The sequence below is a fragment of the Carcharodon carcharias genome, chromosome 7 (genome assembly GCF_017639515.1).
Source record: "Carcharodon carcharias isolate sCarCar2 chromosome 7, sCarCar2.pri, whole genome shotgun sequence".
Lineage (NCBI taxonomy): Eukaryota > Metazoa > Chordata > Chondrichthyes > Lamniformes > Lamnidae > Carcharodon > Carcharodon carcharias.
The window spans coordinates 153,568,754-153,587,811 of NC_054473.1; the positions used below are offsets into that span (position 1 = coordinate 153,568,754).

Consider the following 19,058-nt stretch of genomic DNA (forward strand, 5'->3'; position numbering starts at 1 on the left):
TTCGAGTCCCAATATATATATGCAGGATATATTGCTTACTTAAAAGGTTAAGTGTGGATCAGTCTCTATGATGAACCAATGAATATGAATCTATCTATTGTTTCTCTAGAATGTAATTGTTTTTTTCTCTATTACATGACTTTTTTCTTTCCCCAGTGTGTTTGATTTAAAGATGAGCTGCTCTCACATAGAAGGAGACAAAAGCATTTCAAGTGCTGATCTGGAATGTAAAATCTGTTACCAAAAGTACAACGGCCATAGCCGAAAGCCTAAGATTCTGGACTGTTTACACAGAGTATGTGCAAAATGTCTGAACAAAATCCTAGATATCAACGATGGCTCCCACTATATTAGTTGTCCCTTCTGTCGCCATGAGACAGAGGTCCATCAGGATGAAATTGCAAGTCTCCCTGATGATACAGACATTATGTGCAAACTTACAGCAAGAGACAAGACAACATGGAATTCAGGTTGCAAAGAGGTAGTATTAACACCAAAGAACTTGACTTCCTCCAGTTCAACCCTTGGTTCTTCTAACTGCTTAGTTATTACTATAAGGGAGGTACAAAGGAATTCCCCGAGGACTCCAAGCAGACATACCACCTCTGACTATTATGCAGATCATAGTCTTGACACTATGTCTGTTACATCCCAAAGCAGAATCGATCAAGATGTGTTCTCTAAAATTTGTAACCGTGTGCCAAGAATACTCGTGTGGCTATTAGGTTTCTTCTATTTCAGTTCATTGCCACTTGGAATTTATCTTCTGGTAATCCAAAAAGTGACTCTGGGAGTTGTGTGTGTCAGCCTTGTTCCTTCCAGTCTGACTGTTTGTTTGGTCTATGGTTTTTGTCAGTGCCTCTGTCAGGGTATATGTGATTGTTCATCCAGGAGCTAACAGGCATTACCTGATTCTACAACAAAATTATGGATTTAGCCAGGACACCCAAACTAATTCGTCTGTGACTATAGGTATTCAGTTGACCAAGCATCCAGACTTCTGGGGAAACCATTCCAAATTTCAGTTATCTTTTGTGTGGAAAAATGCTTTCTGATTTCACTCCTAAGTATCCCAGCTCTAATTTTAAAGAAAGAAATGCACTTATATAGCATCTTTCCTGGCCTTAAGATGTCCCCAAGAGATTTACAGCCAATTAAGTACTTTTTAAATACAGGCACTGTTGTAATGCAGAAAATACAACAGCCAATTTGCACATAGGAAGGCTCCATAAAATTATGCTCCCTGGTCTGGAATCCTCCATTGGAGGGTTCTCTTTATCTATCCTATCATTATCATTTCATCTTTTTTCCATTATTACTTTTATTCATTTTAAGCACTTTGATTAGGTCGCCCCTCAATTTTCAAAACTCAAGGGAATACAACCCCAGTCCATGCAACCTATCCTCATAAATTAACCCTTTCAGCCCTAGTATCAGTCTGTTGAATCTACACTGTGCCCCATCTAAAGCCAATATATCCTTCCTGAGGTGTGATGCGCAAAACTGAATGCAATACTCGAGATGGGTTCTGTACAAGCATTACTTTCTTGCTTTTGTATTCCAAACCCCTTTGGGAAAAAGGTCAATATTCAGTTCACCTTTTTGATTACGTTTTGTACCTGTTCACTAGCTTTCAGTGGTTTGTACACAATGGATACCTAAATTCCTATGTTCCTCTACAGCTCTCACTATTTAAAAAAAATTCAATTTGTCTTTCTCAGATCCAAGTTGGATGACCTCACACCCCCAATTGAATTCCATCTGCCACAGTTTGTCCCCACTTAGTCAGTCTATGACTTGTTGTAAGTTCCTGTGCCTCCTAACATAGAGTCATCTGCAAGCTTTGATATATAATGCTCTAATCCTTCATCCAAGTCATTAATACACATGGTGAAAAGCTGGGGCTGCAGTAGAGATCCATGGGGAACACCAACATGACATTCAACCGAAGAATTTTTCCTTTATCCCTACTCTCAGTCTCTACCTCCCAACTACCCAGCAGTGGAACCCAATAGGTCTGGGAGATTTGTTCATCTTAAATCCCATTATTTACCCCACTACCATTTTACATCTGTATTGAATCCCACATACCCATGGCACTTTGTCCTTCTCCTCCATTGGGAAAATGAGTACAAAATACTCATTTAACAAGACTGCTTTCTTCTCAACATGGATGTGGCCTCTGAAGAAAAGGTCAATTTTTAAAAAATTATAACAGCCACAGCTGCCTGGTTGTGGTCACAGAGGGGCAACCCCTTCATGGAACAGCCAGCCACGGCAACTGTGGCCCGATGGCAATGATGGATGCGATGGTGAGGTTCCTTGCTGGATTAATCGTGGCCCCGTCCTTTCCCACCATGAGTCCTCCTTCTTCTATTGCCCATTTTTCGGGCCAATGTACAAATCTCACATGCTGACTGGGAATCATAGTCAGCACAGGAAAGAGGCCTTATTAAGCCTCTTAATTGTCCTCAATTGCCTACCCACCACTTGCGGCCTCTATAAAAATGGCTTGGGTCAAGATTGTGGCGTCAACGACAGCTGATGGTGCAAGATTGTAGGTCCAGCCACCTCTGATCCTGACCCCATGGCCTACTGAAAATCGAGCTCATAGTCTCACTTCCATCTGTGGTCAACATGCTCCTTAATGGCGTGCTTCATTTTAATACACAGATTTTAAAAAACTTGCAACTTTAGGTTAGGGTGTCAAAGGATATGAAACAAAAGGTGGTTAATGGAGTTGAGGTTGCAATCTAATATAATTGAGGGGAAGCTACAGCAAGCTTGAGTAACTGACTGGCCTATTCTGTTCCTGAGCCCTAATTTATTTAAATGAATTGTTTGCTTCAAATTAGGTTTTCCATTTTATTTCTCCAATATTTCCACATGGTGTGCACTTACCATTGATCAAAAAAGTAGAAAAAAAGTAGAAAAGCAGAAAAATTTTCTAAATTAATTTCCTATGTTTTAGATTGGTAAAAGATTACCATATTTAACAAGAATATTACATGCCATTTATGCAAATTTCACAGAGATGCGGCTGAATAAATGCCTGGAACATCCTTTTCACTCCATGAACGAGGAAGATGGGTTGAGTTATGAGTAAGGTATTATGAAGGCATTCCTCACAAGTGGGAAAAAAATAATATTGCAGTTGCCTATTTTGTACTCGATTTATACCATTAGCACTTGTATACACATTTACAAACTGCAAAATTAAGTAATCTGTGTGTGTGATTTAAATGGCAACACATTTTTGTTAATCAATTGATCAAATGTTAAGATTTACAACCCAACAATACCAGACGTAATTATTTATCCCATGTAAGTAACTGATCTTCTATATTTTCTTTTACAATGTTTTGTGTTCCCAACATTTAATTCATCACATTTCTCTAGTTTAGGGAAATATTGACAGGGAGTCAACAAGTGATCTTTGATGCCTACTAAATAAATATCCATTTTCAAGAAGTAAAAATAAATTTAGATATAAACAGTACAACAAAGCCATATCTCCCCCAGTTTATAACACAGCTTATTAGTCAGTCTATAGATTTTCATGCAACATCATAATCTTACACAGCGCTTAATTTTTTAAAAAATTTTGTTAATAATCTTGTAAATGAATAGTTTTAGGATTATTAACATTTTCTGTAGGTTATAACTTTTTCACGCAATACCTGCTTTTAATAGTGAATTTTCTCTAATAAAAAATCAAACTGAAGAGGGCTTACTTGTGATGATTATATACATCATTTTCTAAAAAAGAGCAAATGGCAATTTTTGAAATTCATTCACAGGATATGGGTGTCACTGGCTAGGCCAGCATTTATTGTCTATCCCTAATTGCCATCGAGAAGGCAGTGGTGAGCTGTCTTCTTGAACCACTGCAGTCCCTGTCACGTAAGTGCACCCACAGTGCTGTTAGGGAACAAGTTCCAGGATTTTGACCCAGCAACAGTGAAGGAACGGTGATATATTTCCAAGTCAGGATGGTGAATGGCTTGGAGGGGAACTTCCAAGTGGTGGAGTTCCCATGTATCTGCTGCCTTTGTCCTTCTAGATGGTAGTGTTTGTGGGTTTGGAAGATGCTGCCTAAGAAGCCTTGGTGAGTTTCTGCAGTGCATCGTGTCGATGGTACACACTGTTACCACTGTTCGTTGGTAGTGTAGGGAGTGAATGTTTGTGGAAGGGGTGCCAATCAAGTGGGCTGCTTTGTCCTGGATGGTGTCAAGCTTCTTGAGTGTTGTTGGAGCTGCACTCATCCTGGCAAGCAGAGAGTATTCCATCACACTCCTGACTTGTGCCTTGTATATGGTGAACAGGCTTTGGGAAGTCAAGCGGTGAGTTACTCGCTGCTGTATTCCTAGCCTCTGACCTGCTCTTGTAGCCACAGTATTTACATGACTGGTCCAGTTCAGTTCCTGGTCAATGATAATCCCCAGGATGATGAAAATGGGGGATTCAGTGATGGTAATGCCATTGAATGTCAAGGAGCGATGGTTGGGTTCTCTAACCACTGTTTGGCATTTGTGTGGCACGAATGTTACTTGCCACTTGTCAGCCAAGCCTAGATATTGTCCAGGTCTTGCTGCATTTAGACATGGACTGCTTCAGTATCTAAGGAATCGTGAATGGTGCTGAATATTGTGCAATCTTCAGCGAACTTCCCCACTTCTGACCTTATGTTGGAAGGTCATTGGTGAAGCAGCTGAAGATGGTTGGGCCTAGGGCACTGTCCTGAAGAACTCCTGCAGTGATGCCCTGGAACTGAGATAATTGACTGCCAACAACCACAACCATGATTATTTGGTCATTGAATACTCTAGCCCTAAATGGCATTTTTATACCACATATTGTCATGTGTTTGGGATACATATATCATTTATTTGACCAACATATTGAAAATCAAGTTACAAGCAATGTTCCCTTTGTAAGTTCTGCAGCAACCCAAAATTCCCAATGCAGCCTGCGGACAAGTCAGCCCCTATAAGTTCTTCTTCTTCTTTAATTCTCTGCCCGAAGGCAGGTCCGGCCCACAGCGCCGCAATCTCAACCATGGATTGGGCAAGGGTGCAGGACCAAATTCACACCTGCCAGGACAGGGATCAAACCCCGTGCTGCTGGCATCAAACTGATCCACACTGACCACTGAGCCAACTGGCCCTACAAGGAGTCCGAGTTGCTGTGGCAACATACACTTTTACATGCCTGTTGTAGGCTGGAGCTATGGATAGTGATGGTAGAGGCTCCAATTTCTTTCCATCAAATGGCTGGCCAGGAATCTCTCCCGCTCCTACTGCCTGCCATTGGCGTATGTTGAAAGGATTTACAAGTTGATATTCAACCTGTTTGGCCATATTATGAGCACACCTTCCTTGGTTATCAAGTCCTGGAGTAGGACTTGAACCTAGAGCTTCTGGTTCAGAGGTAGGGAAGCTACCTACTGTGCCACAAGACCACCTGTCCCCTTTAAGTTACCGCACACCAAAAAAGAAATTGGAGGGAACACTGGTTGCAAATGTTAACTATTAAAAAGAGTGGTGTTGACAATCAATGCATCTGTCATGTTTCTAAGAAATACATACATACTAAAATTTGCTCTTTATGGATTCAACACTTGTTTTGGAATTGCTCATCCGATTATGGCATAAAACAACTTAGAGATGAGAAAACAGAATAGATCTCTATTGATATACATTAGCACATTAATTAATATTTTAAAATATATACATATGAATAATTATGGACAGGAAAAGACCATTTTATACATCAAATCTATGTTACACAATTGCAATGCCTTATGCATCACAATATGTACACTGCCCACCCTACCTGAAAACCACGTGATCCCCTAGGGAGCTGAAAAACCAAATAAAAAACCAGGCTCAATCTGGGACAAACAAGTCTGAGAAATCCTCCCTGAACTCCTTCGGTGATCCAAACTAGTCCAAGATACGCCACTGACCCTGATTAATATCAAGCAGTAACTACCTTTTGTACAAGGCGATCTCTGGCCAGCCCGAAATAGTCCAAAAAGGAAGAATAAAAAAGGAAGACTTGCATTTATATTACACTTCTCATGATTACAAGACACCCCAAAGTGCTTTATAACCAATGACGTACTTTTGAAGTGTAGTCACTATTGTAATATAGGAAATGTGACAGGCAATTTGTACATGTCTCCCACAAACAACAATGTGATCATGACCAGATAATCTTTTCGTGTAATGTTCACTGAGGGATATATACCGGCCAGGTCACGAGGGATAACTTCTTTGCTCTTCTTCAAAATAGTGCCTTGGGATCTTTTATGTCCTCCTGAGAGGGCAGATGGTGTTAATTGTTTATCAGTTGTCTTTAATTAAATGCAGATGAGGGGCATTAATTGGGGTTGAGTTAGGAAGTATATGCTCATTATGTTTCACTCTAAATAAAATGTAAGATTGATAAAGATTGGCTCCAGTATCATCCTTCACCAGCCGGCTTTCCAGAATTGAACAACCAGAACCTTGGTTTAACATCACATCTGAAAGCAGCACCTCCAACAGGATTCGAAATTCAAGGGGCCTATGGGCAAAAACTTCAAAATATTGAAAGAGAGGTCACCCCTGTACACATACTGTAACATTTCCAATCTGGAACTCCAAAATCAGGAAACACCAATTGTATGGAATTTTTACAGACTGCCCCAAAATTCTCAGGCTCGTCACTTGTGGCGCTGCAACAGTCCTGGACCCACTGGGTCAATGCCAGGAAGACAAGTGGCTACTTCAAACTTTGTTGTGTTTCTGCTCCTTGCGCTTTGTATCCAATCCAATATAACCAAACTGCGCCCTCTCAAAGAATCTTTGCACCCTTGCAACCAGGTGACTGTACTGTGGTGCTATTTCTGCATCTTTACGTATTGCCCTCCTCAGGTCTGGGCTGTGTTATTTTCATCTCATTGTGAGCTGCTCTCTCTCTCCCTGGTTTGTTACCAGGGTTTTGTAGGTTACAGAAAATGAAATCAATATGGAATAAAAGGGACAGTAGCAACATAGATACAATATTGGCTGAGGGATAGGAAACAGAGAGTAATGGTTACCCCTTACCCACCGCCCCCCAAACCAGCTTATATTTCACACCTTTCCTAATTTTACTTAGTTCTGTTGAAGGGTCATGAGGACTCGAAACGTCAACTGTGCTCTTCTCCGCCGATGCTGCCAGACCTGCTGAGTTTTTCCAGGTATTTCTGATTCTGTTTTTGTTTTGGATTTCCAGCATCCGCAGTTTTTTGTTTTTATCAAGAGAGTAATGGTTAATGGGTATTTTTCAGGCTGGAAGAAAGTTTGTAGTAGAGTACCCCAGGGGTCATTATTGAGACCCTTGCTTTTCCTGATATATATATGATCTAGATCTTGGTGTGCAGGGGACAATTTCAAAGTTTGTAGATGACAAAGAACTTGGGAGAATTGTAAACTTTGAGGAGGGCAGTGTAGAACTTCAAAAGGACTTTAACACATTAATGGAATGGGCTGATAGGTGGTAGATGAAGTTCAATGTGGAGAAGTGCTAGGTGATAAAACTTTGGTACAAAGAACATGGAGAGACAGTATAAAATAAAGGATACTTTTCTAAAGGGTCTGCAGAAGCAGAAAGACCTGGTTATATAAGTACATAAGTCATTAAAGGCGGCAGACAGATAGAGAGAGCTGTTACTAAAGCATACAGTATTGTAAGCTTCATTAATAGGGGCATAGAGTGCAAGAGCAGGGAGGTGAAGATGAACTTATATAAGACACTGGTCAGACCACAGCTGGAGTATTGTGTACAGTTCTGGGCACATTGGAGAGAGTGCAGAAGTTTACGAGAATGGTTCCAGGGATGAGACACTTCAGTTATGAGGAAAGATTGGAGAAGCTGGGACAGTTTTCCTTGGAAAGGAGAAGGCTCAGAGGAGACTTAATAGAAGTTTTCAAAACATGATGGGTCTGGACAGAGTAGATAGGGAGAAACTGTTCCGCTCATAAACGGATCGAGAACCAGAAGGCACAGTTTTGAAGTGTTTTGCAAAAGAGGCAAATGTGGGGTGAGAAAAAACTTTTTCACACAGCAAGTAGTTAGGGTTTGGAATGTACTGGAAGTGTGGTGGAGGCAGGTTCAACTGAGGCATTCAATGGGGGGATTGGATGATTATTTAAATAGAAATAATGTGCAGGGTTATTGGGGAAAAGGCAGGAGGTTGGCACTAAGTTAAAATGCTTAGAGAGTTGGTGCAGACATGATGGGGCGAATGGCCTCCTTCTACACCGTAACAATTCTGTGATTCTGTGATATCAGCCTTCAGTCAAAGTGCTGCTTCCCCCATGACAATGCAATTTCAAATATGTATGTGTTTGTGTGTGGGGCTTTCTCTCACTCATTCCAGGATTGCCAAGAAAGTACTGATCTGCAAATAACTGAGGAATTTGGGTATTCTGAACCACTAGCTGCGATTCTTTTAGCTGCCTGCTCTCCTACCTACTTTTATTTCTTTTAAAGTTAAAAAAATTGTTTCCCCCAACAGCAGATGCCTGTGATCAAGCCCATTCCACCAGCCCGTCTATGTCCTCTTGAAGTCTATCACTATCCTCCTCACAGTTCATTATAGGTCCAAGTTTTGTCTCGTCTTCAAATTTTGAAATTGTGTTCTGATGGTGAAGGATAGGGTTGAAGCTTAAGCTTTAATTTGTAGAGATTGGGGACCTGTTGGCTCAATTAGCTAGGTGGTTAGCGTGGGTTCAATTCCCATTTTGGCTGAGGTAGACTTGGGATTTGCCTCTGCATCCTGCCCAAGAGTGGAAGGCAATGGCAAACCACCACTGAAAAAAAAACAGCCAAGGAAATGACTCAAGATGAAGCATCAGCAGACAATGAGTCAAGGTCCTGCCTTTGGGTAGCACATACATGAATGAATGAACATTGCAAATATGCACCACCAAGTCTAACAGCCACAGTTTAAACCTGCTCTTTTAGCACAAGTGAATCCTCCAGTTAAGGTCCACCATCTGAATAAATTAAAGACTGACTTAATATACAATTAACACACTGCCACTCTCTGATTCCTGTCACTCAGCCAACTTTGTATGCAGTCTATCACTGTCTATTTTATTCCATGGGTTTCACCTTTGTTGGCAGACCTATTAAGTGGTACTTTATCAAAAGCCTTTTGGAAATCCATTTATACCACATCAACCTCATTACCCTCATCAATCCTCTCTCTCTCTGTTACCTCATTAAAAAACTTAGTAAAATTAGTTAAATATGATATGCCTTTAACAAATCTGTGCTTGGTTCCCTTAACTAATCTGTACTTCTCCAAATGACTATCAATGTTGTCTGGGCCTATTTTTGTTGGATTTATATTTACGTTCTCTTTGAACAAGGGTATAACATTTGCAATCCTTTGTCCACTGGCACCATTCCCATCAAAGGAAGATTGGAAGATTACAGTCAGTAGCTCTACAATTTCCACCCTTATTTAGCACAGAAACCTCGGATCCATCCTTACTGATGCTGGTGATTTATCAGCTTTAAATACAGACAGTCTTCTACTGCCTCCTTTTATCATGTTTAGCCCATCCAGTAAATCAACTTTCTCTTCTTTTACTATGACTTTGGGAGCATATATTTCCTTGTTAAAGACAGAAGCAAAGTACTCAGTTAGTACTTCAGCCATGATCTCTGCCTCAAAAGGTAGGTCTTTTTGGTCGAAATTGGACCTACCCCACTTCTTACTACCCTCTCACTATTTATTTGCCTATATAAGACTTTTGGATTCTTTTTTTGTTGGCTGCCAGTCTCTTCTTGTACTCTCTTTTTGCCATTCTTATTTCCTTTTTCATTTCCCCTCTAAACTTTCTATAGTCAGCGTGGTTCTCACTTATATTATCAATCTAGCATGTGTCACTGACATCCTTTTTCTGTTTCAATTTACTCTCAATCGCTTCAATCATTCAGGGGCTCAGGCTTTGGTTGCCCTACCTTTCCTCCTTGTGGGAATGTACCTTAACTGTACCTGAATCAATTCCTCTTTGAAGTAAAACCCATAGCTCGACTAAAGTTTTGCCTGCCAATCTCTGATTCAAATTTACCCAGGACAGGTTTGTTCTCGACCCACTCCCACTGAAATAAGTCCTGCTCTAATTAAGTATTTTTATTCTAGGTTGCATCTTGCCCTTTTCCGATGCTAATGTATATCTTATAATATTATGATCACACTTGATCACAATCAAGGTTGACACTGCAGTGTTGTAGTGAGGCAGTGCAGCATTGAAGGAGTGCTGCACTGCTGGAGGTGCCAGCTTTCAGATGAGGTGTTAATCCGAGGCCCAAACTGCTTCTCAGGTGGACTAAAAGATCCCATGGCACTATTCCAAAGAGCAGGGGAGTTATCCCCAGTGTGCTTGCCAATATTTATCCTTCCATCAACATCACAAGAACAGATTATCTGGTCATCACATTGCTGCTTGTAGGAGTTTGCTGTGTGCAACTTGAGTGCCACATTGCCTATGCTACAATAGTGACTACACTTCAAAAGTACTTCATTGGCTGCAAAACGCTCTGAGACCTCCAGTGGCCATGAAACCACTATATAAATGCATGTATTTTTCTTTCTAAACTGAGGTCCTGTCTGCTCTTCAAAGAAGAGCAGGGATGTTATCCCTGCTGTCTTGACCAATATTTATCCCTCAATTATAACATCACCAGAACAGGTTATCTGGTCATTATTACATTGCTGCTTGTAGGGGTTTGCTGTGTGCAAATTGGGTGCTGAGTTTCCTATATTACAATAGTGGTTACACTTCAAAAAGTACTTCATTGGCTGTGAAGTACCTTCTGGCAGCCTAAATTTTATAGGCATTATAAAAATGCAAGTCTTTTTTATATTTGACAGCATAGCTCAGTGCTTTGCTTGCTCTTAAGCTTGAGAGGGTTCCAACTTTAACTATGTTACATTCATGAAACATCCGTAAATGTTAGGCAATAAATCAGTCATTTTCTTTTTTGTGTGTGTGATGCTCCTCAAACAGTGAGACACACTCTGGAAACTACCAAAAGAGGTACTCTTGGGGGCCCTCAATCATCCAAACTAAAACAATGCTAACATTTCAGAAAACTTGATTAGTACATAGCAAAAGAAGTAACATCAGAGCAAGTCAATTTGAAAAAAGCTAATATGCAGAATTCTCTACATAAAAAGCTGTTAGAACCAGACAGAAATTTGAATATGTCCAAGATCCATTTGGATGTCTGCACTTGACCGAAGGTCTCAGTTTGAAAATCTATGCAATAAATTAAAATTAGTTACTTGAACAGCTGTGGAAAGTTTAACAGGAAAATTTATAAATGTAGAGAGGTTATCAGGAAACAAGAATGCAGCAGCATTCACATAACCAATTTACAACAGATGAGCTCAGGGAAACATGAAGGACTCAAGTGCAATAGATTGATACGAAATGGAAAGAAATGCAGTCCAACTCACTGGCAGTACCATGCATTCTGCATTTAATTTTTATTCAGTCAAGACAATACATTCCAAAGCTCTTGTGAAAGTCAGAAAGAATGACAACTCAAAATAACTTTTACTTCCCATCTTGCACTCAAGAATCAAACTAACTCAACTACACGTTATAATAACTTTTGCTAATGAAACTGATAGCTTGTAAAGAGAAGAATGGGTTTTTCTTATGGAATCCTCAACTCACAGTTGAGGACCGAGGCCGAGGGTAACACAAGACACTGGAATACCAACGTGTGGCATAACAGGCATGGATCTATATTCACAATGTCTACAATACTGAATTTCATAATCTTAGTTTGAACACCGTAGAGAAAAACAAAGGAACAAATGTGATAAAATTGCTGTTTAGAATACCTTGAGATGAACTATTCTGTTAAGGTGAATGGGCCTTGACCATATTGGAACTGTAGTACAATTCAAGGAAGGAGTTCTTCTTATTTAAGTACTTGCCCACCCTGCCTCTGTATTCTTCAAAGATAAATTTAAGATCATTTCTAAAAATTGTTAACTTTGCTGGTTTCTTTTGCCTCATCATTTCAAGACTTCATTTCTCTTTGTGGTGCTCTAGTGGCTCATGTTAATGTTGTAATTTGTGGAGGTGGTTCAGTAGAACAACAATATACAGGTCCCCCTCAATGTGATGAAGAAATGAGCTGGAATTATTTTGGCAGTGTAGGAAAGGTAGAAATAAGGTTTCAGAATGGAAGAAAGCAGTTTTCAAGGAGCCAAAGTCTTGGTTGGTGGGATAGGTTTCAACAAGAACTAGGATATAATTTTGCTGTTGAGGATGGGGTTATAGATGGTTAGAGCCTTGCTTGTGAAAGAGGGAACATTTCATACTCAATACATATGGGGAGATGAACTGGAGATTTGATTATGAAAAATTTGCTGGGATGTGATTGGAGTAAACTCACCAAAGTACAATGGGAGCCAGGTTAAAAAGATTTCCCCAGAATAGCAAGACATCAGCCAAACATCTGGTCAGGTCCAAGCTAGCTTGAATGACTACAGAAGTGTAGTGGCACTGCGTGTCGTAGAAGGCAATCTGAGCAGTGAAGTGGGGCCAGATTGAGGCAAGGCAACCTGTGAGCCAGCTTAGAAGGGCTACTTTATGACAGGTTTACAAGAATGCATAGCACAATATTCTCTGAACAAATTAAAAAATATTTATATTGCCATATTATTTTTGTGTTGTCCTTTAAGTTAACGGCACAGGGAGTGTGATAAATTGTCCCCCTACACTGCTACTTTCAAGGATGTTTTTATTTAAAAAAGGTCCAGATTTTGTGGTCACTGGCGAAGCAACAGTGCTCACCACTGACCTCAAAAAATGCTGCCTGCAAAGACTTAAACTCTGTGGCATGGATTTCTTCTTTCCTGATGTTACTTTGAATCTGGTGCAAAGTCAAGGGGATCGCCAGATGCCAACAACAATGATGTCATCAACCAGGGTAAGCAACCGCTCAGATTAAAGCATTCTCACAGTCAGCAAGCCATCAAGTAAAATGCACTGAGTTTTTCACTTTTTGTTAAAAAATTTACAGAGAATGAAATAAATGATGGCTGCATGGATACACGGAATTAAAGTGAAGTGGAAATATTGTAAACAAACTTTAAAATATTTTTAAAAACATGTGTTTTTTAAATATCATAGTGGGTAAATTTGATATTCCACAAATGTAAAATTAGCTTTTTAGGGACAGTGAGGTTGTACAGCAGTAATAATGAACTTGACACTTGATTTAAAACCCAGTTACAATGCGTAACTTTTTCAAGAATTTTTATAGCGAGACTAATAGTGTAAAAGGGCAAATTTTCATCAGTTCAATGTTTTCTACCTGATTGCAGTCTGGGGGTACTTCAATAACACACCCCATGGAGAGATGTAGAATCACTGGCAGCAACTTATCAATCTCTGCATTTAACTGCACATGTACAGACTCCAGAAGTTGCTGTCCATTTCAGAGGAGTAATGACAGTAAAAACTGACAGTTTCAATGTCATTCCTACTGCAAAATCCAAGCCAAAGAGTAGATTAAAAAGTGCAAATATTTGACAGTATTAACATACTGTTTAAAGTTTATATTAACTCCTAAAATTCCAATCTAAATAATCTAATAATAACTTGATTGCAATTTCATCCAGAATGGTCACATTTTTCACCTGTTGTCAGAAGTAAAATTAACTGACAATTTATATGGAAATTATGCTAAGCATAAAGATTATTATAGATGGAAAAAGATATATCACATTAGTAACAATACAATGAAACTCAATGTCACATCCATATGGGACATTATTTCCTCCCATTAAGGAGCTCATCAATGTAACTTTAAATTAACTTGTACTGTTGGATTGAAAACTGAAGGTAATCATACCTTTACTTGCTCCTCCAGCTTGCCCAAACGCACATTGCCTGCAACAATCCTGTTTAAAACTCCATGTTTCTCATTCGCTAGGCTTTTAGTCTGCAGCAGAAAGGGTAAAAGAAATTTTAAGCCTTGAGTACAAAAAGTTTTGAAAGAAGGGCAAAGAAGCGTGACGAGAGTGAAAAAACCAAGGTTAAGGCAAGGGAAGTTATTTGAAAAACAGCCTACCATTTGTGCTAGGTGTTTGAGTCACAAAGATTAGGAGATTCACAGGTTTGCAAGCTATACAAAACTATCTAATCTCAGGCAGGCAGGGGTAAAAGTTAGGGAAGGATAAGAAAATCGTGCGCATATCCCTTTCCATTCACTGTCCAATAACCCCTTCTCCAAGTTTGTGTGCGCACGTGCATGGGGAGGGGGGGGAGGGGCACAGCCGTTGCTCAATAAAGGGTCAGTCTCTCCTTTCTATAGCCTGTCAATATTCAATGTTAAGACTCAAACATGAATTAAAAACTACGTTGAGGAGATACCTACTAAGAAATCAATTCAACCTCCTTGGAAGGGAAGGGGCGAAAAAGATAGCAAAAACTAAAATAGTTTTAATATTCGAACAAATCTAAATCATCCGTTTTTTTAAAAAAAACTTAATTTTTCTTCAATAATTGGTTAGAATTTCTTCCAACTGCAAATCAATTATATTAAAAGTACCATAAAAAAACAGAGGTGTGATGTTCTATACACTAACATTGAAGATAACTGAGCACGCCAGAGTACCAAAATTGATTTAAACAGGAAAATAGAGAAGCATGTAACAAGAGTGCTACAGTAAACATGAGTGACTTTAATCTACATATAGACTGGTCAAACCAAATTAGCAATAATACTGTGGCGGGTGAATTCCTGGAGTGTGTATGAGATGTTTTTTTCAACCAGTACATTAAGGAACCAACTAGGGAATAGGCTATCCTAGATCTGGTATTATGTAATGAGAAGGGATTAATTAATAATCTTGTTGTGCGGGGTCCATTAGGGAATAGTGACCATAACATGGTAGAATCCTTCATTTGATTGGAAGCGAAGTAATCTAACATGAAACTAGGGTTCTAAATCTAAACAAAGGAAACTACAATGGTATGAGCGGTGGGTTGGCTACGATAGACTGGGTAAGTTCATTAAAAGACATGACGGTGGATAGGCAATGGTTAATAAATAAGGAATAAATGCATTCATTGCAGCAGTTATACATTCCTTTCTGGAGTAAAAACACAACAGGAAAAGTAGCCCAAACATGGCTAACAAATGAAATTAAGGAAAGTAATAGATCCAAAGAGAAGTCATATAAAGTTGCAAAAAAAGTAGCAAGCCTGAGGATTGGAGCAGTTTAGATGTCAGCAAAGGGGGACAAAGAGGTTGATCAAGAGGGGGAAAGTAGAGTATGAGAGTAAACTTGCAAGGGGTGTAAAAGCAGACTGTAAAAGCTTCTATAAGTATGTAAAAAGAAAAAGATGAGTGAATTCAAATGTAGGTCCCTTACTGTCCACAACAGGAGAATTTATAATGGAGAACAAGAAAATGGCAGAGCAATTAAACAACTACTTTAGTTCTGTCTTCATGGAAGAGGACACAAATAACTTCCCAGAACTACTAGGGTCTAGTAAGGAGGAAGAATTGAAGGAAATTAGTATTCATAAAAAAATAGAGGTGGAGAAATTAATGGAGTTGAAAGTTGATAAATCCCCAGGACCTGACAATATATATCTTAGGGTACTAAAAGAAGTGGCCATGGAAATAGTGGATGTATTGGTTGTCATCTTCCAAAATTCTATAGATTCCAGAATAGTCCCAGCAAATTGGAAGTTGACAAATGTAACCCCACTATTTAAAAAAGGAAGGAGGGAGAAAACAAGGAATTACAAACCGGTTAACCTAACATCAGCAGTAGGGAAAATGCTAGCGTTTATTATAAAGGATGAGATAACAGGACACTTAGAAAATATCAACAGGAATAAACAAAGTCAACATGGATTTATGAAAGGGAAATCATGTTTGACAAACCTACTGGAGTTTTTTGAGGACGTAACCAGTAGAAAAGATATGGGAGAACCAGTGGATGGGGTGTATTTGGATTTTCAGAAAGCTTTTGGTAAAGTCCCACATAACAGGTTAGTGTACAAAATTAAAGCACATTGGATTGGGATAATATATTGGCATGGATTGAGAACTAGTTAGTGGACAGGAAACAGAGAGTAGGAATAAATGGGCCTTTTTTGGAGTGGCAGACGGTGACAATATATCAATGATTTGGATGAGGGAACCAAATGTAATATTTCCAAGTCTGCCAGTTTTGCAAAACTAGGTAGGAATGTGAGTGACGAGGAAGATGTTAAGAGGCTTCAAGGTGACTTAGACAAGTTGAGTGACCGGGCAAATACATGGCAATTGCTGTATAACGTGGTTAAGTGTGAAGTTATCCACTTCGGTAGGAAAAACAGAATGGCAAAGTGTTATCTAAATGGTGATAGATTGGGAAATGTTGATGTACAAAGGGACCTGGGTGTCCTTGTACACCAGTCACTGAAAGCAAGCATGCAGGTGCAGGAAACAGTGAGGAAAGCAAGTGGTATGTTGACCTTCATTGCAAGAGGATTTGAGTACAGCAGCAAGGAGGTCTTACTGCAGCTGTACAAGGCCTTGGTGAGACCACACATGGAGTATTGTGTGCAGTTTTGGTCTCCTTATCTAAGAAAAGATATACTTGCCAGAGAGGGAGTGCAGCAAAGGTTCACCAAAGTGATTCCTGGGATGGCAGGATTGTCACATGAGGATTGTCGACTCGGCCTGTATTCACTGGAGCTTAGAAGTATGAGAAAGGATCTCATTCAAACGTATAAAGTTCTGACAGGGATGGACAGACTGGATGCAGGGATGATGTTTCCCCTAGCTGGGGGTCCATTTTCCTCTCCCTTCACAGTCTCAGGATACAGGGTAGGCCATTTAGGACTGAGATGAGGAGAAATTTCTTCATTCAGAGTGCGGTGGACCTGTGGAATTCTCTACCACAGAAGGCTGTGGAGGCCTAGTCACTGAACATATTTGAGAAGTGAATAGATATACTACTAGACACTGAAGATGTCAAGGTATGGGGAGTGAGTGCGAGTATGGCATTGAGATAGAGGATTAGCCATGATCATATTGAATGGCGGAGGAGACTCATAGGGCTGTATGGCCTGCTCCTATTTTCTATGTTTCTATGATGACTATGAGCAGCAAAAGGCAAAATAGGGTTGGATTTTATGGCCCCAGCAGCATATTTGAAGGCTGGGGGGCTCGGAGTGGGGGCGTGGTGGGATGCCTCATAAAATAAAATGGGTGGCCTTTCTAATGTCTTACTGCCCACCTTGACTTGTCTCCCAAAACAAATATGGGTGGGGAAGACGTCATGCAGCCTTCTTGCCCTTGGGCCTATTAGTGGCTAATTAATAGCCCTCAAGGGATTCATTCTGCCTATGCCACTATTTTACATACAGCAAGAGAAGCGGAAGCAACGCTTTCAGCGTGGGCTGCTGTCAGGCAGGAAGGCAGGGATGCCTCCTTTGGCCAGTCCCCTGTGCCCATTGGAGGCATTGCAAAATCATACCTCCCCCCCTTTATCCTTTCCCCTCCCCTAGCCTCTAAAACCTGGTCCCCCATCCCCTCACTGGGGTCTCCCAGGTTGGTGTGTCCAAATTCCTGGACTTAGCTGGAAATCTGGGCTCCATGACACTTCTTCCTGGAGGTCTGCCTGTAGCCCCAGCAGTGGCCACCACTTGATCCTGATGCTGCTGGGGCTACAGAGCTGCCGCCAGTCAGATTGGAAGTGCCACTCTGAATCAATTAAGGCTACTCCCAGCGTATTATTACTCTGGGGCAGCAGGATTCTGAGTAGGCAGGCTCAAGCCTGACTTTTCTGTCGAGGGGGTAAGGAATACTCCCCATTCAAAATCCAGCCCGTAGTTTTGTAAGAGATATCTGCAGTGTATGGCTAGGTGTCTGAAAGAATGCATTCAAATGGTGGAATGCAAGAAAAAGGGGGGAGGGGGAAAAAGAGCAAATCAAAGTGAGAACAGTAAGAAGTTGTTAGCTATCAGGTACGCTATGGGAGTTACACAGGCTAGAGGAAGCACAACCATGGAAAGATTTGTAGATGTTACATTTGATTTCCTGAGGACAGAAATTAATGGATAAGTGGGACATTGTGCAAGAGGCTACTCATGTAATTTGAATGTTATGAAGTTGGTGTAGAGAGAATTGTAGTAATCTATCCTAAATTTGATGCTCCCCTGACATATAGGTACTGACAAGAACTGACTAAAATAGCTTCAGTCTATTTAATAATAATTCAAGCTGGTTTTGATGCTGCCTGGGGAGTCCAAAAGTACATGGTTCTCAAATCATGGATGATGGTAGGGGCAGGATTTGGCACTGTTGACACACACAAGGAAGCTAGCCAGATGGCCAGCATAGAAGTAAGGAGTAGGATGAAACAGAGGCATGCCCATGGGAAATCATGCAGCCACAGTACAAAAAGCCATTGGAGAAAATGTTGAGATAGATGGAAGTGAAATCAAGGAATAGTACCGTCAGCAAAGGAAAGGAGAGGGAACAGTGGCAAAGACAGCAGGGAAAAACAGTAGGTGTAAAACATGACAGCAGAGAATATTATCTTAGAAGTAGCTCAGTAAAGCAACCTGCAATCCTTCAAAAGTAAAAAAAAATTGACTGTATTAGGACACTGATGTTGACAACAAGGTGGGGCAGGTGTGAGAAGCCGGGTAGTGGGTCAGGAACAATGTCAGGAACATAAGGCCTTGCTTAACAGCAGGGGCTCATTGGATTAATTCTAAGCCGAATAACAGTTGGCCAAGTTGACTGTCCAAGTGGTAGGTAGCGGCAGGGGGCCCAAGTCGGCCAGGAGACAGAGACTGGGGTTAGATGTTGGGGTATGGTGCAAGATCAGAGACATCATCTAAGCAGGGTGGGATGGCAAGGAGGGTGAAAAGATTTCAGGATTGGGCCCATAATCAGGGGTGGGGGAGACTGAACTGATTCTGCTCCTTCTGGCCTACGAAGGGTACTTAAAGCAGTCAGCTTCTCCAGCCTCAGAT

At 40.4% G+C, this 19,058-nt stretch overlaps 2 protein-coding genes across 3 annotated transcripts in view; one reads left to right on the forward strand and one right to left on the reverse strand.

Annotated features, from left to right (window-relative positions):
• Positions 1-19,058, reverse strand: part of cep89 (centrosomal protein 89) — a 142,447-nt gene that overhangs the window by 38,694 nt on the left and 84,695 nt on the right. For both annotated transcript variants that reach the window (XM_041191545.1, XM_041191544.1), the window contains exon 18: positions 13,924-14,013. In XM_041191545.1, coding sequence (XP_041047479.1) covers positions 13,924-14,013 — 90 coding nt within the window. The remainder of the gene's footprint in view (positions 1-13,923; positions 14,014-19,058) is intronic.
• zgc:165481 (uncharacterized protein LOC100073327 homolog) lies at positions 173-898 on the forward strand. The gene has a single exon (XM_041191546.1). It carries the CDS (start codon positions 173-175, stop codon positions 896-898), a length of 726 nt encoding a protein of 241 aa, XP_041047480.1.